General features: G+C 37.3%; 2 protein-coding genes and 1 pseudogene across 2 annotated transcripts in view; 2 read left to right on the top strand and 1 right to left on the bottom strand.

Annotated features, from left to right (window-relative positions):
* Positions 1–4,835: 4,835 nt before the first annotated feature.
* Positions 4,836–14,162, top strand: LOC101586613 (vomeronasal type-2 receptor 116-like). Its single transcript, XM_012517789.1, has 6 exons — positions 4,836–4,863; positions 7,072–7,382; positions 7,982–8,785; positions 9,496–9,723; positions 10,054–10,177; positions 13,240–14,162. The coding sequence occupies exons 1-6, from the start codon at positions 4,836–4,838 to the stop codon at positions 14,160–14,162; spliced, it is 2,418 nt and encodes an 805-aa protein (XP_012373243.1).
* An 8,177-nt stretch (positions 14,163–22,339) lies between these two features.
* LOC101586209 (vomeronasal type-2 receptor 116-like) overlaps positions 22,340–25,599 on the bottom strand; it is a 78,056-nt gene continuing 74,796 nt past the window's right edge. The window contains exon 9 of the mRNA XM_004644962.1: positions 22,340–23,262. Within this exon, the coding sequence (XP_004645019.1) occupies positions 22,340–23,262 (923 nt within the window). The remainder of the gene's footprint in view (positions 23,263–25,599) is intronic.
* LOC111813698 overlaps positions 23,310–25,599 on the top strand; it is a 21,683-nt pseudogene continuing 19,393 nt past the window's right edge.

Here is a 25,599-nt window from a genome sequence, read left to right as displayed (position 1 = left end):
GTGATCTATTTCTTTTCTGTACTGCTCATTCTAGGAATCCGTCATTTTTCTAATCTCCCTTTTTTTTATCAATATCTTCTTTAGAAGCAGTTATAAATTCTTTTACTGCAGTGTTTTTTTTTCAGATTGGTTTTCCTGCCTATGTTTCTGTAGTTGCTTCTTTATTTCAGATGCTATGAGTTCTGAGAGTTCTTTCTTTATTTCAGAAAATAATTGCACTCTGATTTCCTCTATATCTTCCTGCTGTTGCTTATTTACTATCAATGCTATTAATTCATGCATTTGAGCCAAGCTAGTGTCCTCCGCATTTGTTCTGAGTGGGCACTTGGTTTCCTCTATATGTTTCTGCATTTGATTCTTTAGTGCAGATGTTATTAATTCAGGGATTTCTTTTTTTATTTCCAATCTGAGTTCCTCTATACCTTTATGCAGCTGTTTCTTTATTTCAGAAGTCGTTGATTCATTGCTTTCAGCTGTGTGATTTCCAATTTGCTCTGTGTTAGTATCCTCTGCACTTGTTATGGGTGGGCTTGGGTTCTGAGGTTGCATTTTGTTCCTTCTCATCATTTTGTGCAGCACTGTCTTCTGACCTTTGTTGTAGATCTTTGCTGTATTTATAACCTTCGCAAGTACTGAAGTTCAAGTGCAGCTCTACAAAGTTTGGACTTATCCAGCTGTGCCTGGCTTGGATCTGGCTCCTGTGCTCAACTCCTTCCCGCTGCTGCCCTTGAGGGTGAACCTGTTGTTCCCCTGTGGCAAGATGTTCTGCTCCTGGACTAGCTGGGTGGATCTATCCTCTACACTCTGTGCAGAGATTGCAGCTGCAGGGTTACACCACAGGCATGTATGCCAGTGCTTAGCTGTGCCTGGAGCAGGCAAGGTGGAGTAGGGGGGAGAGGAATTCCTACATGCGGGTGGAGTGGGGGAGGTCTGCGGAGTGGTGGGGGGCATGCCAATGGGGTGGGAGAGGGTCTGACCCATGCTCCACCTTGGCTGGGACTGGTCCTGCTGGTGCAGGGTAGGAGGAATCTCTCCCACACACTCAATGGACCTGGGCTGGGACTCTGTCTGGGGGTTCCTGGAATGCGGCAGAAGTTCCTACTCTGTGGACTGGGTCGGGGAGGTGCTGCGGAGTGGTGTTGGCCGTCCCAAGGGTGTGGGAGAGGCTCTGGCCCACACTGCGCCTGGTCTGGGACTGGTCTGGCTGGCGCAGTGTAGCAGGAACCTTTATATCTTTCGATGATTCTTCATTTGAATTTCAAACTGTCTACAAACAGAATACTATTCCTCCTTTTTCTCTGGGCTCCTCTTCCATGCCAGATTTTTTTGAACCTTTGGCTTTTCATCTATGAATTTACTTTTGTATTAAATGTATTTCTTTTGTATAGAATATTGTTGGGTATTGGTAGTGGATCCACTTTGTCAGTCTGTGTCTTTTTATCGTTCTATTGAGACCATTTATATTGATGGTTAGCATTGTTATGTATTGGTTTATCTTTATCCTGTCATTTTCTTGCTGTTAGTTCCCTGATTTGTCGCTCTGTTTAGCTACTTGAATTGCCTAATGTTTACTTTCCTTTGTTATTGTTCTTGTAATTGTGGTCCTTTTTTTCTCTTGTGTAGACATCTTTTAGCACTCTTTGTAGGATTGATTTGGTGCTCACGAATGTCTTCAATTTTTCTTTGTCATGGCAGTATTATATTACTCCATCAATTTTTTTTCATAATTTTATTGAGAAACAAATAGCAATGAGACAGTTTCAAATCAAATTGGTACCACAGTTTTAGTAATTAACACATTGCATACATTCTTCCTAGTGGTTAATTGCTATACAAGATGCGGACATGATATCCTATTTACAAACACCATTAGAACAAACTCTATTCATTAAGAGAACATAACTATATGTCTATCCTAACCACTTTTTTCCATCAATTTTGGAAAATAGTTTTGCAAGTCACATCAATCTGGTTTGGAAATTGTTTTCATTCACGACTTTAGTATTTTTTCTACTACAATAAATTTTATTTTGAAATTATGCAAACTAAGGCCATAGCTTAGCAGAAATCATGTATTATTTAATTGTGCTCTTAATGCTAACATCGGGGTCAGCGACTTTTGCCTTAGAATCATCTGCTTATCAACCCATGAATCAACAAAACCAAAACGCAAAGCTCATCTGGAGAAGTGGTACGGCATAAGTTTTTAGGCCTTGGAAGTAGAAAGAAATGCAGGAGATCTTTCAGGACGTTAAATACATCACTGTAAACTATTCTTGATTTTAGGATTTTTGTTGAGGACTCTTCCATGTCTCTAATGGATTTCCTATAGGTATGTTCCTTTTCTCGAACAGATTTTCATATTCTGTTCTTGTGCTGCATTTCTAGAATTGTGACTATTGTATGTCTTATTTTCTTAGTTTTATTTTGTTTATAGCTGTTGGAAGTTCTGTAGGATTCTTTTATTTCATATGTCAAACTGTGTTTATGCTGAGGAAGTTTCTGGGAAGACATTTTTTAAAGTCATTTGCACAATCTTTAGCTTTATCATTGTTCCTAGTCAATCTTATATGTTTGTTCTTTGCTTCATCTTGTAGCTATTTTATTGATTTTTCATGATCTCTTGCTGTTTTTAGTGATCTTTAGCTGAAATTATTTCTAACAGATCTGAAATTCTATCCTCTCCATGCATATGCTTTCAATAGAGGTTTTATTTAGTTTCTTGGATTTCTTTTTGAATCTGTTTTATGGATTCCATTTTTTCCTGTGTTGGGCTTTTTTTGTTTCCTTCATTTTTTTCTAAGCTCATCTATATTTATCTGTTTCTTTTCTAATAAATTAATATTATTTTATTATCTGAATATTTTAATCATCATCTACTTTAGTTTCTGAGAGATTATTTTCTCTATAACCTTTTCCATTTGGTTCTTTTCAGTTCACTATCACCTCAGAATTTTGTAGTGTTAGTCGTCCAATTTCATCCATCTAATTGTGCTCCAGGCTTTTACTGGATGGGATGGGGGTTGAAGTTGCATTTTACTTCTGTATATTTAAATTTTCTGTTTTCTCTTTTCATTTTATTGATTTTGTGTGATGATACTTGCAAACTTTCTCGTAATATAAAGCTTTATCACTATTATTGATATTTCCCTAGAAGATGAATATTCAATGATGATGGTTTGCAGATGAAGGTAGTTTCTTCTGGGTATCCAAAGACCTTATCATCCCAATTTGTGAAGGATGCAAAATTACTATTTGACTTAGTTACTAATCCTTTGATACCGACTGAGGTAATGAATTATTTCTTAATGTATTAGATTGTTAGAAGGTCTCTCCATACACCTTGGACTTGTGGTGATTCTCTTGATTTCAGCATCCCCAGCGATGGGATTACAGGCATAAGCCACTACACCCAGACTCTGGCCAGCTCAGCCCTTTCTGGGGTTGGGGCTGCCAGGGTATGTGGTGCTAGGGTTCAAACTGCGGTCCTTGAATTTGCCTAAGCAGGTGCTTTAGTCTGCTGAGATGTGATACTGGCCCTGTGGCGATGATTACAACCACATACAATCACAGTATTGTCACCCAAGAGAGAAAAGCTGCTTATAACATGTTTCATATCCTGCCTGAAATGCTTCAGTGAGTAATAATAGTTTCAAGTACATTTTAACTACTGATAAACTATGCTAACCGTTAACCTTTTACCTCAGACAATAAAAGCAAATTTTAAACTTATATGACAAGGTAAAACATATGCTGTGCACTTGTTTTTTCCATAATTTTATTGAGAAACAAATAGCAATGAGACAGTTTCAAAACAAATTGATAGGACAGTTTCAATAATTAACGCATTGCACACATTCTTCCTAGTGGTTAATTGCTGTAGAAGATGTGGACATGAAATCCTATTTACAACCACTATTAGAACAAATCCCTCTATTCATTAAGAGAATATAACCATATATCTATCCTAACCATTTTGTATACACAGATACAAAATGGACATTCATCTGTATCCCTTTTTTTGTTTAGTTCTATTATTTGAATATTATAGGTGTTAACTCAGCCAAATATTCTAAAAGAGTCCAGTAGTCTGTAATAGTATTGGGTCTTCCACTTCACTGGCAATGGCAGAAATTGTTGACCTGATTCCCCTACAGCTCAACATAACACCATGGCTTTGCTTCTTATACTTCGTTTTTATACTTTTCTGCTGAATGGTTAAGACCACGTTAAAGCAGGATGTATGCAACAAGAGTTGTAGCTTTTGGGTCTGATAAGGTCAGTGAAATCCCCTCAGGATTTATCCTGAGATCCTGTACCTCAGATTGTAGATCTTTTGTCAATGTCAGCCATGTGGTTGAGTCACGGCCATTGCTTGGCCAATGTGCTCTCTGTGAAGGCCTGAGGGAATGTTTTCTCTCCATGTGACTCTCCTTAGGCACACTCTATATCATTGATCACTTTCCTCTTTGACCCCATAATCTCCTTGATCAGAAAATGTGGGACACTACCGAGTTACATGACGTTACAGTACAAGTTCTCATATGTCTTGAGTCTTAATTGGCCTTGGAAGGCTAGTGCCAAAATGTTGGCTTTCCTTGTGGCCCTCACTTTTCTCTAATTTTGGTCTGGAAACTTAGGTTGTTAACCCTCCAGAAGACAAGTTTATTGTTATTACCATACAACTTAGGCTGTTAAGCTTAACCTCACTATCTGTCTGAATATCAAACATCTTAGGCATAAGGTGAAACAGGTATTTATTGCTTTGTACTTGTGTGCATTAATTTCCTCCTTAGTTTGGTGATTTAAGCCTTTTGAGAGTCTTTGGGTACAAGATGCATCAGGAATCAGTTAAATTTATGAGTGAGTTCAAATATAATAGAATCAATGCTGGAAGTTAAAGGATGTTTGCCCAAGCTTTGGCAAACTGGAGGACACAATAGGGAAAGAAGGAAATAGAATATGAAGTAGTCAAAATGGTAGAGACTATGTTTACTCACTTGGAAGTTGAAATTCAAGAAGTAGCTAAGGAAAGAGAAAAAATCCTTAGAAAATTGAAAGAGAAGAAATCTAACTATTGAGGAAAGAATGACGAAAGACAAAAGAGAAAGAGTAGAAGAAAAGAAAGAAAGAAAAGGGAGACCAGAGAATGCTAGGGAAATGAGGGGGAAAATACAAAAATAACTAGAGAATACAACACAACAGTTCATCATGCAACCAAATAGCAAAGGCCTAACCAAAGAAACAATGGAGAATAAAAGTAGTAAAATACCTCACTTATAGTTCTGTGATAGTTTCTGTATTTCATCCCAGAAATATGCTATGTATGGAGCTGATTGGTGGAGCTTTACAGAGTCAAACTTCTGATGCCTTGCAGCTGCTTCATACATTTCCATATGCTAGTCCCATTAATTTCTTTGCCTTCCAAAGCTGTTTGTACACCCTTGCATCCGGGGCCCCCCAGTTGTCCTGGTTCTCAGGCCTTAGGGTTCTGTTCAGTCCACCCACCAAAGGCATGTGTCTTTACACCATGCCCTGTTTCAGTGGCTGGCACCATGTACCTGAAGCCAGGGAGATATATATATATATATATATATATATATATATATATATATATATATATATATATATATTCAATGTTAAAACACACAACTCAATTGGATGACAAATTTTAACAGACAAGAAAAATCAAGTGGACAATAATACAATTGTATTGGGGGATTTTAAAATGCCACTGTTACAAAGGTATAGATCAATTAGACTAAAAATCAGCAAATAAATACAGAACTAAATGAAACTTGTGAAGAAATGGGCTTAGCAGATATTCACAGAGTGCGTTACCCAGCAACATCAGAACACAAATTCTGCTCAGTGGCACATACATGGAACATTCTGTAAAGTAGACCATATGCTAGCACATACAGCAAATTTAAGTAAATGGAAAGGACATTATCCCATGCATGTTATATGACCATAGTTCAATTAACTTAAAATTATTGACAAAAACAACCCAAGTGCATGAAAATTAAATAACAAATTCCTGAACAACCTTGAGTCACAAATGAACTTAAAGAAGCACTTAAACAGTATTGAAAAAAATAATGAAAAGGCAGGTATGATTATTGGAACCTGGGGGATGCAATGAAAGCCATATTTTTGTTTTTTTATCTTTTTGAGATTCTTGTGACAAAGTCTTGTTATGCTGCTCAGGATGGCCTAGAGCTTGCTTTGCAGCTCAGGCTGGTCTCAAACTCAGAACGACCCTCTCGTCTTACCTTCCTGAGTGGTGGGATTATAGGCATGCACCACAACACCTGCCAGGAAACTTTCTTAAGAGGGAAATTTATGATAGTTAACTAGCACACTAGTAAAACAGAATAAGCCAAGTAAACAATGTTAGGCTGCACCTCAAACTCATAGAAAGAGAAAAGCAAGTCAGACCAAAGTACAAAGAAGGCAGGAAATCATACAGATTACAGATTAGAGCAGAAATTAATGCAAAGCAGATAAAGAAAAGAAAACAAAGAATTGATGAATCAAAAATTGATTATTTGAAAGTGTAAGTAAAATTGAGAAAATTCTAACAAATTTTATCGAAAGTGTAAAGGAAGGGGCCAGGGAGATGGCTCCGTAGAATAATGGTGCCCTGACAAGCGCAACAGCCTGAGTTCAATCCCCAGTTATACTTTATTTTTTTAAATAAAATTATTGGTACATTTTTCATTAACAATGATAACATTTAACATAGAGCATTTGTGTTTTTATGTGCTATATCTTGGTTTCACCCAAACTATTTCCACTTTATCAGAGGCAGTTCCTTCAATATATCCTGACACAGCAGAAGGTTGGAGCAACACTCTCCATCATCCTACAGTAACCCTCACATCACTCATGAGAGATCTATGTTTTGGACTCCTCTAATTCTAATTACCCTCCCCCAAAAGTAAACTTGTAACATTATCATATTTAGAATTAGGTTCTTAAGAAAGATTGTGGGGAAAGTCACATCATCGGTTTACACTGGGACTTGTTAGTTTAGACAAACAACATGAACTAAGTGTTTCACATAAGGACCTCTCTACTCCCTTTGCAGGCTTCTGCCTAATAACTACCAGCATTTTCTAGCCTTCATTTTTGCCATAGAAGAGATCAACAGGAGTCCTCACCTTTTACCCAACATAACTCTGGGATATGAGTTCCATAATTCCCTTTACAGTCACTGGAGAACACTGGAGAATTCCCTCAGTTTGCTGACAGGGCAGAATGAGATCCCCAATTACTCCTGTACAAGAGAGACCAAGTCAATGGCAGTGATAACAGGAGCATCATGGACAACAGCCACTCAAACTGGAAGCCTGCTGGAGCTCTACAAATTTCCACAGGTGAGCGTAGTTTACAGAAAAAGGTAAAACTGGGTATTTTTGTTGCCGCTCTCACAGAAATCAAGAAGATGAAAGAGACTTGATTTGTGAATCTTTCAAGTTGTAATTTTTTATGAATTTAATACAGAGGATAGAAGACATACAGGTCTCACTATGTAGATCAGAATCATAGCTATTCTCTTGTTTTCAGCTCCCCAAGAGCAGGGATTAAAGGCCTGCACCACCTCGCCCTGTCTCAATAGCCATCTCAGTGAGCCCTGGGGTTGGGCTGGCATGCCAGTCTGATGATCAAACACAGGCTAGTGAGCTTTACCTAAGCAGGCGTTTTGGTCCACTAAGCTATGAGTTGGGCCCTTCAAGTTGTAACATTTTAAAGAATAGGAGTAGAGACACATGAGTTAGTCATTTTTCCATGTTGCAGCAAGGAGAAAGGAAAGAATGCAATGAAATTTCCTAAAAGTCCGTATCTGATGAGTTACTTTCTAGAAATGACAATAAGCATTAATTTACTTCCCACTGTTACTTAGTCTAAATTGGTTCTGATAGTGTGCTTTTATCAATACATTTCTGTATATTGTTTCAAATTCTTTTCCTTTTAGGTTTCCTTTGGCTCATTTGATCCTATGCTGAGTGACAATGACCTCTTTTCTTCTCTCTATCAAGTGGCCCCAAAGGATGCATCTCTGGCCCTTGGCATGGTCTCCTTGATGCTTCACTTCAGCTGGAGCTGGGTAGGGCTTATCATCACAGAAGGGCATAAAGGTCTTCAGTTTCTCTCAGATGTGAGTGCAGAGATGGACAAGAAGAGCATCTGTGCAGCATTTGTGAAAATTATCCCAACTCCTCTTGTGTCATATATGTCAAATCTATTGCCTCTTGAAATCCTGACAAGCGAAACATCGCTAGTGAATGTTGTTGTCATTTACTATGAAAGTGGTGGTCTAAATGAAGTAAACTACAACATAGGACAACATTTCGTGACATGGAAAGTCTGGGTGACAAACGCACAGTGGCAGGCTGACATGGCTGGGACCAATTTCATACTTGACTCATTCCACGGGACTCTCATTTTTTCAAATCATCACGAAGAGATTTCTGGTTTTGAAGACTTTGTCCAGGAAGCAAACCCTTTTAAATACCCAGAAGACACTTATCTCACTATGTATTGGTATGCGAATTTCCATTGCTCATTCTCAGATTCTTGTGCATTGAAGAACTGTACAGCTAATGCTTCTCTAGTATGGCTGCCGGTGAATCGTTTTGACCCAGGCATGAGTGACGCGAGTTACAACATATACAATGCTGTGTATGTGGTGGCTCATGCCCTCCATGAGATGCTTCTTCAACATGTGAAAAACCCACCTGTGAGAAGTTTAGATTTGATGGATTTTTCTGCCTGGCAGGTAATGTATCTTCAATTGGATAACATGCAATCACATTAGGGTGTCTGAGTTTTCTACATGCATCGCATCCACAAATTTTCAATTATTTCTCCAGCAGTATAAGACATTATATATCTTGTAAACTGTTAAGGAGGCAAATCTCAAGCTTGGTAGAAATAATCCCCAACTGTGAAGCCTCTGTCATGCTGCACACTGATTGGCAAAATCATTGCTTTTGTTTAAGAGATGACAAATTCCTCTCCACCTAGTATTTTCAGAAAAATTATAATCATTTTCTCTTGAAACAATTGATTGGCAGTTGAAAATTTTGTAGGTATACTTGAACTGAAGTGATTGCAAATGACATTTTGATTTATTGTATTAAATATTTCATTTAATTCCAAAACGTTTGTGATAATAACATCATTTTGCAGGCTGGGCACAATCAGAGAGTAAATAACTATTAAATCTTAGATGCCTAAGTTGTATTTTGTCTAATACATCAGCTCACTATTTAAGTAGTCCTGTATGAAACATTTTCTATATAAAGTGATATTTTAGGAACATTGCGTTTTAGACTTCCATGGTGCTGTTTTTTATAGTTCCATAGATGGTAGTGCTAATTTTGCATTATGGAAATGAAATAAAGTGAACTAGGTACATTTCTGCATTCGTGATCTCTGTCTTCATCAAGGAGCCCTGTTCACCACAGGATGATGTGTCTCTTTTAGCTCCACCCCTTTTTGAAGAATATTCAATTTAATAATCTTGCTGGAGACCAGGTGAACTTGGATGATGAAAGAAAGTTGCACAATGGGTATGACATTCTCAATTCTTGGAATTTTCCTGAAGGCCTTAGACTGAAGGTCAATGTAGGGATGTTTTCCCCACATTCTCCGCTTGGCCCACAGTTGTCTTTATCTGATGACATGATAGAGTGGGCCTCTGCGATTACACAGGTATGTTGGAACTCAGAGCAATGCATGTTGATACTTACAAATAAAATTATTGCATGTATTTCGTGCCTCCAGTTTTGATCACGAAAATAGCTACATACTGAAGATGAATAATTTTTAATTTGAATACTTTATTTAGCAGCTTTCTGATGAATAGGAAAGAACATATTTATATCACAATATTGTTTTGCATATTGAAATACTTCATATAGTAAAATAAATATGGCACTTAATTTTATAACATGTATATGTATACAGGGTAAAATTATTCCTCTAGTAAGAAGATAAAGTGAAATTCTAACAATTTATCTACATACATTTTTTTCTTCCTAGAATCCTCGTTCTGTATGCAGTGAGAATTGCAATCCTGGATTCAGGAAATCCCCTCAGGAGGGAAAGGCTGCCTGTTGCTTTGACTGTAACCCTTGCCCAGAGAATGAGATTGCCAATGACACAGGTAAGCTTGGTTTATGTAGAAATACTACAGCTCTATTTTATGTTCATTGATCCTTCCAAAACACAGAAAATGTCTTGTAGAAGACCACAGTACTGAAATAGACTTTCTTCCTAAAGTTTGATATCTTTGGTTCTTAGCACTATTACCCATTAAAAATACTTTGTCTGGAATTGTACTCTTTTATTTTTTTGTTCCTTTCATTTCCTTTTCTTCTTTGTGTTTCTTTCCTTCTATTGCTGTGGAATGAATCAAAGCTGCTCAACTACTGAATAGCAGCCTTGTCATTAAAAAAGTTAAAATTGTTTAAACTCACTAAGTTTCCTCAAGCTGGTCTCGCACTTGTGCTGCCCTTACAGCTTAGCTATTATGTGCCTTTTCTCCCTCCATAACATTAACATTTCCTGTTCTCCTCCTCCTCCTCCTCCTCTCCCTCTTCCTTCTCCTCTTTTTCTTTCTCCTCCTCTTCCTTCTCTTCTTCCTCTTTTATTGTTCTTGTTCTTTTGTACCAGAAATCAACGTAAAGACTTCACACTCTCCAGACAAGTACTGTGGCACTGAGCCAAATCCTCACCCCATTATTTTCTAAGTTCCATAACCCACATGAACTTTGAAGCACAGTATTATTAAGTGCTAACATTTTTGCATTTTTTTCAAAGTACATTTAGATTGCATGAAGAGAAAGACCCGGGTTTTTTTTTCTAGTTTTCCAATTCTTAATGCTTCTCTTGATAGTAGTGGATCTTCCAGGAGATTTTATTTTTTTTGACAGAGATGTGTCTTTGATTTACATATTCCTACACCAATACTTAGCCAATATTTACACCAATATTTATTTCTAGGAGTTTTATTTTCACTGAGTCTGAATATGTACATGAGGAAAGGGCACCACCTATGTGGTAAATTTCAGCTCATCCCACAAAGCTGCCATGGTCACACGCACATAGTTGAGGAGCTTTCCCCATTGCTATTAGCTACATTTTGAGAGAATATCAAAGGCCTTTCACAAAGGCTGGAGCATTAGTACTGTGCTAGAGAAATGAAGGGCAAAATATTTTTAATTGGGAGCAGCAGAAGTGATCAAAATGACAATTCCTCTTTGATGTCATATTCAAATGGCCAAAAATTATATTTTGTGTCATCGAAATTCATAGGTAAAGTAAGGATAGAGATTGAGACATGGTTCAGAAAAGTTACTGAATTCCAATATTGCAGATTTTTCATGTGCCAAGAACAGCACTTAGGAAGTACTTTACTGTGTAATAAATCATGACGTTAGGAAATTGTCTTTATACTTGGTGTTTTCTAGTTTGTGCTCTTCGTGATTGCCATCTGGCTGGTGGATTCTTTTCTCAAACCAAAAGAATTACAATGCAATGTTTGAAAAGCAGACTGGGAAAATGTATTTTCTTTAGAGCACCAGCAGAGAGAAACATTTATTTTAAAGAAAAAGCAAACAACTCCCAACATAGGGAGGGGACTTAAGTGGGTTGCCACCAGTGCTTGTGGCATAGCACGGTGATGGAAAATTTTTTAGAGCTTTGAATGATACAAACATTCCACTGTGGTATGCATATCACAGGTTCATCAACACTGGCCTAGGAAATTCTGTACTAAAATGACCAACTCATGATCAAATTGAGATCGTACCGCGATGTTAAAAGCAGGAAAGTTTGACTTAGAAATGGGTCTACAGGCTTTCAAGATATTCTCTGTTAAGTGTAACTTTAGAGAGAACAGTGTTTGAAAAGTTATAAATATCATTTCTGGGCAAGAAATAAGAATTGCCTGATAAGGGCTTTGCCACCTTTAGATTCCTGACCTTGGAGTTACCTCAACTCCCACTTTTTCCTTGGATTTTCTTTGATCTTCTTTGTCAAAACGCTTCCCACACATCCTTCTTCTCTTGGCAAAGGCAAACTTGAGAAATCCCCTCGTCTTCCCACAGGTCCTGTTCATCCTAGCACACACATGTCCTAAGTCCAACCTACCTACACAGTCGGCTCTTGCTTCATTCTCTCCGAGTCTCTTCTTATTTTCTTATTTTTCTTAGTATGTTTTGAAACCTGCCTTGATATTCTGCAAAAATGATTTGCAGGGTACCATGTAGTAAATATGGGTATGCATATTTATAGAGCTTGCAGATGTCATACTTTTGTTTAAGTAATCCAAGTACACAAATAGAGAATGATGTGCCCAGTGGTCTGAAGGACTAAATGCCTACATAGTATGAGATTCCGTTCTTAACAATCTGCATTTTACAAAAAAAAAAAAATCACCAATTCAAAGAACATGTGCAATTAAAAATGTTACTTTTCCAAAAAATATTCAGTAATGGGAGGATTGCAGTACTTTGTATTTTACCTACCAATTCAAAACATGTTTTAAACTCAATTTTCGGGGTGCGAATTATACTCTTATAGCAAGAGCATACATACTCTATTCAACTATATGTAATATTTTTATGCATTTCATTTACTGGAAATTTACAAATATTCTTTTACTAAAGAAGAGATATTTTATTACCTTAATACCCGGGACATGACATTTAGACACTTTTAAACAAATGGATGTATTGATGCTTTCTGAAAATAGAAAATTATTTTAATGAATTTGCTAGAATAAGAAGGAGAAAAATAAATGTATTTTCACTATATAATAAGGCAACTGGCAGTATTAGTTGTGAGGTATTTTCTATACATTCTTTCATTTATTGTATATAGAAACAAAGGAAAATCCAGAAGTACATAGTCATGATTTTATGCAACTATAATGCTCTGAGAAAATCGCTAAAGATTTTGAATTTGGATCTTAGTCTAGGAAATAGTTTGACTTACTTATATTCTCTCACAAATATAAAAGAACATACAAAAGTGTTTGGAATGTAGCTCAGGAAAAAGATCTTCAATAAAACCTCCAGCATTGCAAAGTGAAAATGAAAATGAAAGGGGAAAAGAAGGAAGAAAATTTGGCTTTATAAATCCAACAATGCTCTTGATGTGTGTGTGTGTTTGTGAATAAGAAAGAAAAAGCTTGGACTAATGAGAATGTTAATTTCTCAACAGACATGGAGCAGTGTGTGAAGTGCCCAGATCATCAGTATGCCAGCATTCAGAGAAATCGCTGTCTTCAAAAAGCTGTGACTTTTCTGGCATATTCAGACTCCTTGGGGAAGGCTCTGACTAGCACTGCCCTGAGTCTCACTCTTCTTACACTTGCTGTTCTTGGGCTCTTTGTGAAGCACAGAGACACTCCCACTGTCAAGGCCAACAACAGGGCTCTCAGCTACACCCTGCTCATCTCCCTCACCTGCTGTTTCCTCTGCTCCTTGCTCTTCATTGGCCGGCCCAACACAGCCACCTGCATCCTGCAGCAGATCACATTTGGACTTGTGTTCACTGTGACAGTTTCCACTGTCTTGGCTGAAACTCTGACTATAGGGCTGGCCTTCAAGGTCACTGCTCCAGGCAGGAGGATGAGGCGGTTGCTGGTGTCAGGGGCACCAAACTCCATCATCCCTATCTGCTCCCTGATTCAACTCACTCTCTGTTGTATCTGGATGGGGACAAATCCACCCTACATTGACACAGATGCTCACTCTGAGTATGGCCACATAATCATTGTGTGCAACAAGGGTTCCCTGACTGCCTTCTACTGTGTCCTGGGATACCTGGGCTCCCTGGCCCTGGTGAGCTTCACGGTGGCTTTCCTGGCCAGGAACCTGCCTGACACATTCAATGAAGCCAAGTTCCTGACGTTCAGCATGCTAGTGTTCTGCAGTGTGTGGGTCACATTCCTGCCCGTGTACCACAGCAGCAAAGGGAAGGCCATGGTGGCCATGGAGGTCTTCTCCATCTTGGCTTCCAGTGCAGGGCTGCTGGGCTGCATCTTTGCCCCCAAGTGCTACATTATTTTATTTAGATCAAAGAGAAATTCTTCATATGTGTTCAGAAATAAGTCACATTTTGTAAGAAATAAGCCTTACTGAGTTAAAAATATTTTTTAAAACATATGTAGGATCTGAGGCAAAGATACATCCTTTACACTGTGATATTGGGCTATTACATAGGACTTACTTTAATGAACAACTCACTATTAGTTCTCTAACAATTTTTAAAAATTAAGCTTATTTTTACAATTTATATGGACGTAATGATAACATTCCTCATAAGGCATTTATACCTGTATTTGATGTATCTTGATTGCTCTTTTATTCCCACTCCCTATTCTTTCTGCTATCCATTTGTCTCATTATTTACAAGAGAGTTCTTTTATCCATTCTCCTGTGCTACCTTCATCCCCTCTTACCTTCCTTATTGATAAAACCTTTGCTCCCATTTTATCCTTTTCGTCTCATTTTTTTTCATTTTGTTTCTTACTTTTCCCCCTCACTCCTCTCTTTTTTCGCTTCCCCTCAAATATTTTCTTCCTATTTCACACTATCTAATGTAAAATTGTTCCTTACTTAAAGTTTTGGTTTCTAACATCAAGAAATAATATGATATTTGCACATCTGTGCACAATTTATTTCACTTAATATTTAAGTCTCAAGGTGAATCCATTTTCCTAGAGTTGTCTTAAATTTATCATTGTTATGGTTGAATGTTTATCCTATTGTATAAAACAACCACATTTCCATTAGTCATGTGTCAGTGTACGGGCATTTGTGCTCTCTCCAAACTTTAGCTATTATACACTGTACTACTACTAATGTGGGTGGACATATGTTGCTATGATAAGATACTTTTAATTCTCTTGATAAGGTACCAATAAGGAGAGGAAGCTATGTCAAATACAGCCTCTAGTTTTTTTTTTTTTTTCAAAAAAACTAGAGTCAGAATTGGGACTTGAACTCAGGCCCCTGTGCTTGCCAGGGAAGCACTTATTGTACTGAGCCATCTCCCCAGCCCTCTAGTTTGAGTTTTTTGAGGACTCTTGACACTAATTTCCAAAGTAATTATACCAGACTACATGCCCATCAACAGTGGAGAAGCATTCCTTTACCTCACACCTCCATCAGCATTTGTTGTTAGTTGGTTTCCTTCTTTCTTTTTTTTTTTTTTTTTACAATAGCATCACAAGAGAACTATTTATTATTACATACAAATATGTTTGTATAGTATACCAGAAACTAGAAATCATTAGTTTAAAAAATCAAAGAAGACCTATATATGTGGAAAGATTTAATATTAAGTCAATTTTAACTGACATTTAGGCTCAAAATAATCCCGGTCACATTTCAGCACAGGTAGCAAGATCAATGGAACAGAACAGAGTCCTGAAATAGAGCCACAAGGACACAGTCTGTAACTGACTTTTTTATTAGTTTATTTCTTGATGATAGCCAGGTTTTCTGGAGTAAGGTGACAACAATGGTTTGAGGGGCCGGGAAGATAACTCATTGGAATAAATGCTTGCCTGGCAAGCACAAGGGCCTGGATTCAATCCCCATTTGCACCAAAAAAAAAAAAAGCAAGAATGATTTTTAAACTCTTATGCTTGGTGAATTGAGACAATTTACCTCAATGGGTACAGGTGACATGTATTGGATTATCCTCAACATATTATTTTCTGCCATCAGTTCCTTGTCATTCCAGTCTTTCTCATTGTTTTGCCTGCTTGATGGCTCCTTCTTATTTGTGTTCTTGCATTTGTACACATTGTTATCTCTGTCTTCATTGTACACATGTGTTAGTGGGTAGGAACTTCTTCTGCCTGTTCATAGTCTCCCAAGAGTTGAGATTACAGGCGTGTGTCTCCATGCCCAGTCTCAATCACAGTCTCAGTTCGCCCCAGGGGTGGGGCTGGCCTAGCAGGTCCATAGATTGAACACTGCTCCACATCTCTGTTTTTTGTAGGTGAGAAATTTCTTTTTAATGACATTTCCTGCTCCAGTCACACAGGCAGGAAACTTTCAGGCAGTCCTGTGGTCTGTTTTGTCATTTATAAAGTCCTATTCCTGTTTTGCTTGATCTACAAATCTCTTGTTTTCTATTAATTTAGGTTTGAGGGTTGTATGTTCCCCCCTTTCTTCCAACCACCTGTGTTTTTAATTGATTTTTCTGTGATAAACTCTAATGTGAGTCCTCCCTTATTTAACCACGTTGAATCACCTCAGCAAAAGAATATTGGAGTAAACTGGAAAAACTACAGACAATGTTCACTTACATTAAGTATAAAAAGAAGACAGTGAGGAAAGAGATAAATAAACTGAACAGAAACAAACAGTAAAAGTAGAAACCAAAATAATCCCCCAAACCCCAACAACAAACAATAAAATTCTGCTGTTGCAGTAAGTTCTCTGGCGGTGTCCAATCAAAGCCTAAATGTGTGCTGGGTAACATTTCCAAGTCTACAGCTTGATTCCTGCTGGGTTCAGGACTGACTTTGGTTTCTGGATGTGGAGGCTCTGGCCAGTCCAGCCAGCAACTTCCTGTATGTCTCTCAGCATCCCTCATTTCCTTACCCAGTTTTTCTGTGAGTCACACTCCCCAGTGCTATGGTTCCTGCAGAGTAAGACAGCTCAAGGCTGCTCCAAGTCCTGCACACATTTTGTCCCTCTTGGTACTTGCACACCTTTCTCTGTTCCACTTTGCGATCTTGCTCTGGCACTCTCTTGCTCTGGCTCTCTCTCTCTCTTGCTCCCTAGCTCCTTGGATCACTCCCTCTGGCTCTTGCTCTCAATTTCCCTCTGGATCTGACTCTTGACTCCCTCTTGTTCTTGCTCTCTCTCTGTCCTCTTTCTCTACCCCCACTATCTCTCTGTCTCTGTCTTTCTGTCTCTATGTGTGTCTCTCTGTCTCTCTCTGTTTCTGTCTCTGTCTCTGTCTCTCTGTATGTGTGTCTCTGTCTCTGTTTCTCTTTGTCTCTCTGTCTCTGTCTTGCTATCTCTGTGCCCTATCTCTGTCTGTCTGTCTGTCTGTCTGTCTCTGTCTCTGTCTCTCTCTCATTGCTGCAAGTGTGCAAGGGGAAGGCTGTTGACCAATTCACTGCTCCTGTTCTTTCATGTTTCATGTCATTGGCAACAGGGTGTGTGTGTGTGTGTTCTGAATATTACCCTTGATGGTAATTCACAGGGTCAGGCACTGCTGGGATCATGGCAGGAGGGATGATGCTCTTTCAACTAACTACTTTCACTGCTGCTGTTCTGGTCCATAACCTTGACACTAGAGGTTTCAGTTAGCCATTATCATGCTCAACAAAAAGCAGACCAAACCATATCAAATCAAAAACCGGCAGCCCATCAGGGAAGCAGCAGCTTCATAGTCACTCTCCTTTGTGTGTGGTGGCAAAGTTTGCTGTCAGGATGCCACATTTTCTGTTAGGAGGAACACTGTTTAGGTGAGAGACTTAACCATCCAGCAAAATAGTATAAAAACAAGATATAAAAAGTAAAGCCATATTAATATGCTGAGCTGTAAAAGGCTCAATCAGCAACTTCTGACACTGCCAGTCATGTGGATAATCCACTAGTATTACAGACGGCTGGAAAATATATTGGATTATTTTCCTGAATTCATACACATACAATATATGAATGGCAATGGAACAACCATCCCTGACAAAACTAAACAAAAAAAGGTAGATATACGTGAAGGACCATTTTGTAATGAAAAAAAATGTATGTCCATATATCAAAATAGTTAGGACAGATATACAGCTACTTCCTCTTAGTTCAATGAGAAGAAAGTTTTGAACTTATAGTGTTTAGACAAGATATCATATCTGCATCTTGTACTATGAATGACTGCTACAAAAACCATATGCAATGTAGTAATTATTGTAACATCTACTATCCTGCTTTGAAACTGTCTCATTACTACTTTCTGAATAAAATTAATATAAAAAGCAAATTATAATGTGGCTTGTTAATGATGTATTTTTTCTGATTTGCCTTTCAACATTTTTTGAGCCCTTGTACAACCAAATTCTTTGATTATTTGTAAATACTTGTTATATATGATGCTTACAATCACCTTAGGGAGTAGGTGCATGTACATAACACATTTTTTAAAAAATTTCCTTCCTCTGGCCTTACTTTCCTCCCTCCTTTCATCTCAAAGCTCTACTTTCATTTTCATTATTTTTATTATTTTTTTCATGTTCATGACAATAAATTTTTACATTCTCTATGGCTATTTGGTTTGAGTCCCTGAAATATTTTAAATTTCTCTTCACTTGCCTTCATCCCTTACAAAAGTGTCTCTCTCTGCCAATGGTCACCTGTACCTTTTCCCACTTAGAGCAGATCTGTCTATTTCTTTCTATCACTGTTTTGATCTTTGTATTTTGCTTTACTCATTTAAGAGATATCATGTGATTTAAGCTTGTATGTGATTTATCTAACTTTATGTTATATTTCCTAGCCACACCTATTTTTCTACAAATGTCTCAGATTTGTTCTTCAAAACTGGCAATATTCCTTTATGTATAGGTGTCACCTTTTATTTATCCATTTATTATTATTGAGCATAGAGTCTGCATAGATATGTATGTGAGACACAGAATGTTGGCTGATTATGTTGGCCAATGGGGAACACAAAAATACCACTGAGCCCTGTGTTCCTTGGGTTTTACCTCATTTAGGTACATTTGGCTTCATATGAAGGGTTTCTCCACCCCCAGATTTGGGGCTGGCACAGCATGCACTACCGGGGATCAAACTGGGGTCTTTGACCTTGCCAGGCAGGCCCTTATGTTGCTGAGCTTTCTCTTCAGTAGAGCGTTTAGAATTCTAAGCCTCTTGGCAATATCCCATAGTAAATGTCCTTAAATTTGAAATGGAAATATTTAGTTTACATGTTAGGGAGAAGAGGGGATTAGGGGAAAAAAGGAATCAAGATATATCCTATGTTCCCTATGATGAATATAGTCTATCTATCTATCTATCTATCTATCTATCTATCTATCATCTATCTATCTACATTGTACCAACAAACTAATAAGAATGACAGAGAGAGAATTTAGAAGTTAATTGGAGAATACCTCGATGGTGATATAGTAAGTTTTCCTATTAAGAATTGGATAAATATTTCTAGTTATGTCATATTATCCCTTGTTAATGTGAGAGACATATCTATGTGTTGTTTTAATATATGTCATAACATGCAAAAACTATATAGAAGTATTTCATATGTAATAATTGTTGATGTCATATTTATCCCTGACTTTTTTTGGAATTTTCTGAAAATGTAGAATATTGTATTTACTATGCTTTCATGCACTCTGTATCTTATAATGAAACTTATTATTTCTAATATCAAACATTTAATTTCATGAGTTAGAACATTTTTGTTGAATATCTTAGAATTTTAAGGACTATCATCTTGTAATTTTAGCTGTTTTTTTTTCTCCTTTCAATTAAAATTTGTTTCTGCTTCTTATTTATACTGCTCATATGGTGCCTGACTGTATTGCTGAGGATGGCTCCAGGTCAAGTATGTGGGGTTAATTTCTCCTTTTTAGATTACCCATGAAATGGCCCTTTGGCTGCAAAGATAAGATTGTAATATGGTCAGCAAGAGTTTATGAGATGCAAACTGCAATAGCATGTCTATGCATAGTCCTTTCTGACTATTTCACCTTGCCCAGTATGATGGTTTTGTAGAAGTCTCCACTTCAACCTAATTTTTATAATGAACAGTTTTCACAGAACACAATCACCATGTAAAAAATGAGGATGCAGAGTAAGTGACATGCATATCCCCAAACATGGGCCATGTGTCATCATCTCTTTCAGATTATTTAATTCCTATAGACACATCACTTTTCCAGCCTGTATGCATAATTGTCATTGGTTTCTAGTGCAAAGATTTCTCCTAAATAATAAAGAGCATTTATGAAATTCAGTCCACCAAACCTGGGACTAGATTGTGCAGAGGACTTTCCTTTTTCCCAGGTCAATGATTATCTTGTAGGACCTACCTGGATTCCCTGTTTGCAAACTATCATATAATTGCCCATCAGCTACCCATAGGAGATAGTGGCTATGAAATGGGTCTACAGCGTCAATGAAGTGCAGACTGCCACTGTAGCAGATAGCTAACTTTTGGTCAACTTCTTCCACCCAGCTGAATTGAATTAGCATATTGCTGGGTGTGGAAGGTCCACCTGAGGGTTGCTGCTAGCACCATAAAAGGCAGAACAGGAGAAGCTACTGGAATACTGTTAGGGATACTGTTTGGAGAAGCTGTTGGAGCTATTAGAGGCTGCTAGTTCTCTTGCACTATTCTTCTGGAGGACCGTGTCTTGCTGGCTTTCCCGATGAACTTTGGAGGAGCTCTGTTTCTCATCTTGAGCATCACTTCTTGGCTCTGGAAGAGAAGATGGCACATTTCACAGCCTCATGGAGAAGCTTGCCACATTAGCTTTCCTGATTGAAACTCAGATTTCTTCATTGCTGGAGGAGCTCAGGACCTCACTGTTGCTGATAGTGGCTGTGGTACATTTGAAGGAGCCCTGATGCTTACCTCTATCATTGTTTCCTGGCTCCAGTTCAGATCCTTCAGCCTGCTGTCACTCATCCTAGAAAAGGTGCAAATTGGGGAACATATGGTCCAGTCAACTGCTCGCTACTCATTTTCCCTCCTTCCACTGCTGCTTGAACACAATGCATCCCAGGTGTATTGGACTGTGCAAATTCGAATCAAGATTACTCCTTCCTTTGGCCTATTGCCGATGGAAAAATTCACCATTTTTCAGCCTGTGTAAAGTGTATTCTAAGGGTGTGCCTTTGTTAGGTGTGGTGAGATATTCACCTTGAATAAGAAGAAATTTCTAGTTACCCATAACTCACCACTAGTGATCCTTTACTATTGAGTCACTGCTAGCTATCCAAATTAGCTAATCATGACTACTTATCTACAACAGGTTAAATATTACTATTTACCCCCAACTTGTCAACAATTTCTAATTGCCAGTACTAGTTGCTGATTATTAGTTAAACATTACTTACCATTACTTACTAATGAATTACTTGTTACTCATTAATAGTTCCCAAATTCCTGTTACCAATAGCTAGTAAAGCATCATTAGGTACTCATCACTAGCAACCCACAATTACTTATCAATTACTAATTTCTTACTGCTAATTATTTGTCACTAGTTACTTACTACTAGTGAAATATCACTACTTACTGGCAAATAGTTATCCAATACTACTTATCAAAATATAGTTACTAACATTAGCTGCAGTTTATTAATAAACAATGCTACCTACCCATAATTTTCTAATCATTGCTAGTTTTAAAGAAGTAGTTATTTATCACTGGTTACCTATGTCTAGCTACACATAACTAGGTAGCAAATGGTCATTACCCACATATAATTATCCATCTTGAGTTACCCATAAGTAGCTATTCACTACTTTACAATTGGTAGTTACTCATCTATTCTTACCCATGACTAGTTACCTTTCATAAATTTCCCATAACTAGTTACATGCAATTAGTTATATATTATTAGTTACCATTCCCTGTTTCCTTTACCAAGTGGTTCATTCTTGAGGTATAGGTACACTATTGACTTTTTGGTCTTGTATGTTAACACTTAGGTGAATTTGTTTATTACTTCTAAGAATATATTGGTGCAGATTTATGGATTGTATGTAAAAGTTTTCTCCTTAACAAATATCAATATTTGACATTTTCATTTCCTATTCAAGTTCATTTTATTTCATTATCTTCTTTGATAGATCTGGTCAATGAAGCAAGTGCTGTATTGAACAGGAATGGTGACAAAAGACTGTTCTTTTCCAAAGCTTACTGGGAATGTTTTCATTTTATGCACTGGGTACAAAGTTGGCAGTGTGTTTTTCATGAATAGTATTTATTAGTTTAATGGTAAAACCAAGACTAAATGTGTGGAGCCTTCATGAGTTTCTACAATGCACATTGACAACGTTATTTTTGAAAAGCTGTGGAAGAATGCCTCAGGTTGGATTCGGTAAACAAAGTAAGGTATAATCTCACCAGTAATTATAACTATTATGGTAATGGAAATGATACAATGAAATTTAGAGTTGAAGTGTTGTGAAAACAAATTTTAATAGGCAAGGAAGTGTGAATTGTTAATGGAAAAATATCTAACATTTTAATATAATCTTAAAAGTTATAACAGGGTGACATTGTATTTAGAGTGTCTATTTTAGGAAACACAATTTGAAAATTAATAAGAGTTTTTGCCTTTAGAATGAACTGTTGCTCTAAATTGATGCAAAGAATTCATTTCTGGTCTCAGCAAAATGAAGTAGCATTTAGGAAAAAATATGCAGCCTAGGAGCCCTGCACTAGAGGCCTGAATGGTGAAGGCCTCCATGAGCATTATGACTTTTCCCTTGGTGCTGTAATACACAGGCAGGAAGGTGACCCACACGCTACAGAACATCAGCATGCTGAATGTCAGGAACTTGGCTTCATTGAATGTGTCAGGCAGGTTCCTGGCCAGGAAAGCCACAGTGAAGCTCACCAGGGCCAGGGAGCCCAGGTATCCCAGGACACAGTAGAAGGCAGTGAGGGAGCCCTTGTTGCACACAATGATGATTTGGCCATGTTCTGAGTGTGGGTCTGTGTCAAGGTAGGGTGGATTTGTCCCTATCCAGACTCCACAAAGAATGATTTGGATCAAAGTACAGATAGGAATAATGAAGTTAGGTGTATGAGATACCAGCAGCCACCTCATCCTGCTGCTTGAAGCAGAGATATTAAAGGCCAGAATCACAGTAGTAGTTTTGGCTAACACACTGGAAATGGCCACAGTGAATGTAATTCCAAATGTGATCTGCTGAAGAATGCAGGAGGCTGTGTTGGGACGGCCAATGAAGAGCAAGGAACAGAGGAAGCAGAAGGTGAGGGAGATGAGCAGGGTGTAGCTGAGAGCTTTGTTATTTGCTTTCACAATGGGAGTGTCTCGGTGCTTCACAAAGAGCCCAAGGATAACAACAGTGATAAGGGAGAAACAAAGAGCCATAGTAGCCAGTGACATCCCCAGTGGCTCTTCAAAAGCCACAAAAGTCACAGCCCTTTGGAGGCAGAGGTTTTGCTTGCTGCTAGGGTACTGATGATCTGCACACTTCAGACACCTATCCATATCTGTTGAAAAAGACAAAATGTTATGATTCCAGGTCCAGGAATTTGCAATGATTTGTAAGCTCCCACAAAGAAATGCTCAGGAGGAGCTTAACTACCTGGTCCATCAAATGCAAAATGATGTGCAGGTAATGCTTTGCCATTAATGCTGAATATGGTTTTCATGGTTAGGCACACAAATTTCATGCATCTAGCATTTACTAATGTTGAATAGTCATGAGATCATCTTTCATGGCTAATCCATTAAAGTCAAAACTTTTTTTCTTCAAAAATCCCTGGAGTCCAGCTCATTCAGGCTCAAAAAGGCAGCAGATTCAATGTCTGTTAAATCTGACTAAAAATTTGCTATTTTTCTTCTTGATTTAATACCACAAAAAAGACATATGAATTTGGAGGGTAAATTCCTAATTTTGGAATGTAAAATCCTGTATATCTCACTACAATATACATCCTATTTCAAATAGAGAAAAAATACCCAATAAAAACAATACTGAATTTCAAAACAAGATAATAAGATAATAGGAAATTAACAATGGTCATTATATTTCATATTATTGTCTTCAAAGTAGTTACTCAGATGACCAGATATAAACATGTAAAATCGATCAAACAACAGAAGCACCGTCTCTTCCTTTCAAAAAAATAATAGAAGTTATTAATACAATTATCCCAGCTAAGTTGTGCATATGTGCATATCTTTTTTGCAATTAAAACAGAAAAGATCACAAGCGATGCAGAATTTCATTTAACAAATTAATATTAATTTCACACTTTTTTGTAATACATAGTGTTGCCCTCCAACTAGCTATTTATATTGTCAGATATATGCATGTAAAATTGGAAGAAAAAAGTGTACAAGAAATTAAGAAGAGAAAAAGTTCAATTGAAAAAAGGAGACAAAACTTATTATTATCTGCTCTTTTCCGTAGGTCAGGAGAAATGCACAGTACAGTTTTCCAAACCATCCTGCTTACATACATAGATATATTTCTTTCCCTTTCTCCCAATTCTGTTCTCCTCAACTCAGAAACTCTTCCCTTTTGAATAAGTTCATTCCCTTTTCCCAATATCTATTGTACTCCTCATATTCAATTTTTCTTTTCTCCTCCTGGCTATTTTTCTACAAGAACTGAAAAACCTTACAGCAGAGTGATTTATGTACACCCATGATGATAGCAGGGCAATTTTTCATAGCTAAATCCTGGAAACAACCCAGATGCCCATCAACTTAAGAATGAATAAAGAAGATGTGGAATTTTTACACAATAGAATATTATTCAGCTATAGTATGGGATGAACTTGAGTCTTTTGTCGGTAAATGGATGCAACTAGAGAAGTACTCTTAAGTGAATTAAATCAGATCTGCATGTGTATACAGATTTCCCCCTTTCATTTTTTTCTCTTTTCTCCAATTTGATTGTTCTTTCCTTCTGAATAGGTTCTTTCACTTTCACCATATCTATTGTACCATTTGGATCTTACTTACCATTCAATATCTTAAGATAGGGAAAACTAAATGATGTTTACACATGACAGTCTGACTTATTATATTTGCAATTATGATCTGTAGTTGCATCCACTTACCTATATGGTTCTTGAGTACATCTTTCTTTGTAGGTGAGCAGTCCTCCATTTCACAAAAAAACCACATCATTCTTTGAGCATTCCTCTATTTATGAGCATTTGTGTTGTTTAGATTTACCTATGGTAAATTGTGCTGTTATAAACATGGGTGCACATGTATTGCTATGGAATGTTGTTTCCAGTTCTTGTGGAAAAATACCCAGGGGGGGAATAGCTGGGTTGAATGGGAACTCTAATCCTGTTTCTATGAGGAATCTACACACTGATTTCTATGGTGGTCACACCAATCTACACTCCCCAAAATAATGTAAAAACATTCTTTTTTCCCCACATCCTCTCCAGCACTTGTCATTTGTCATTGACTGACATTTTGATGATAGACATTCTTTCTGGGGTAGGATGGAATCTCGGTGTTTTATTAAATTTGCATTTCTCCAGTAATTAATGATATTGAATACTTTTTTGTAAATTTATTTGTCATTTATATTTTTCTTATAAGAAGTATGTATGCATTTCAGATGCTCACTTTGTTTATTTATTTTTCTTCCCTTGAATTTTTTTATTGGTACATTTCACATATACATAGTGATAGCATTCATCATAGGGAAATTGTACCTTGCTTCAAACAATAGTTTTAAGCATTTTTTTTTAAGATTTAAAATTTCTGAATTTAGTTCAACTTATAATACCACATTTCCAAGAAAAATGAACCTTTTGCAAAGACCTTTAAATAAAATCATACCAAGATGCACAAAA

Source organism: Octodon degus, unplaced genomic scaffold, assembly GCF_000260255.1.
Source record: "Octodon degus isolate 3935 unplaced genomic scaffold, OctDeg1.0 scaffold00214, whole genome shotgun sequence".
NCBI classification, from domain to species: domain Eukaryota; kingdom Metazoa; phylum Chordata; class Mammalia; order Rodentia; family Octodontidae; genus Octodon; species Octodon degus.
This window is presented reverse-complemented; position numbering and strand designations above follow the sequence as displayed.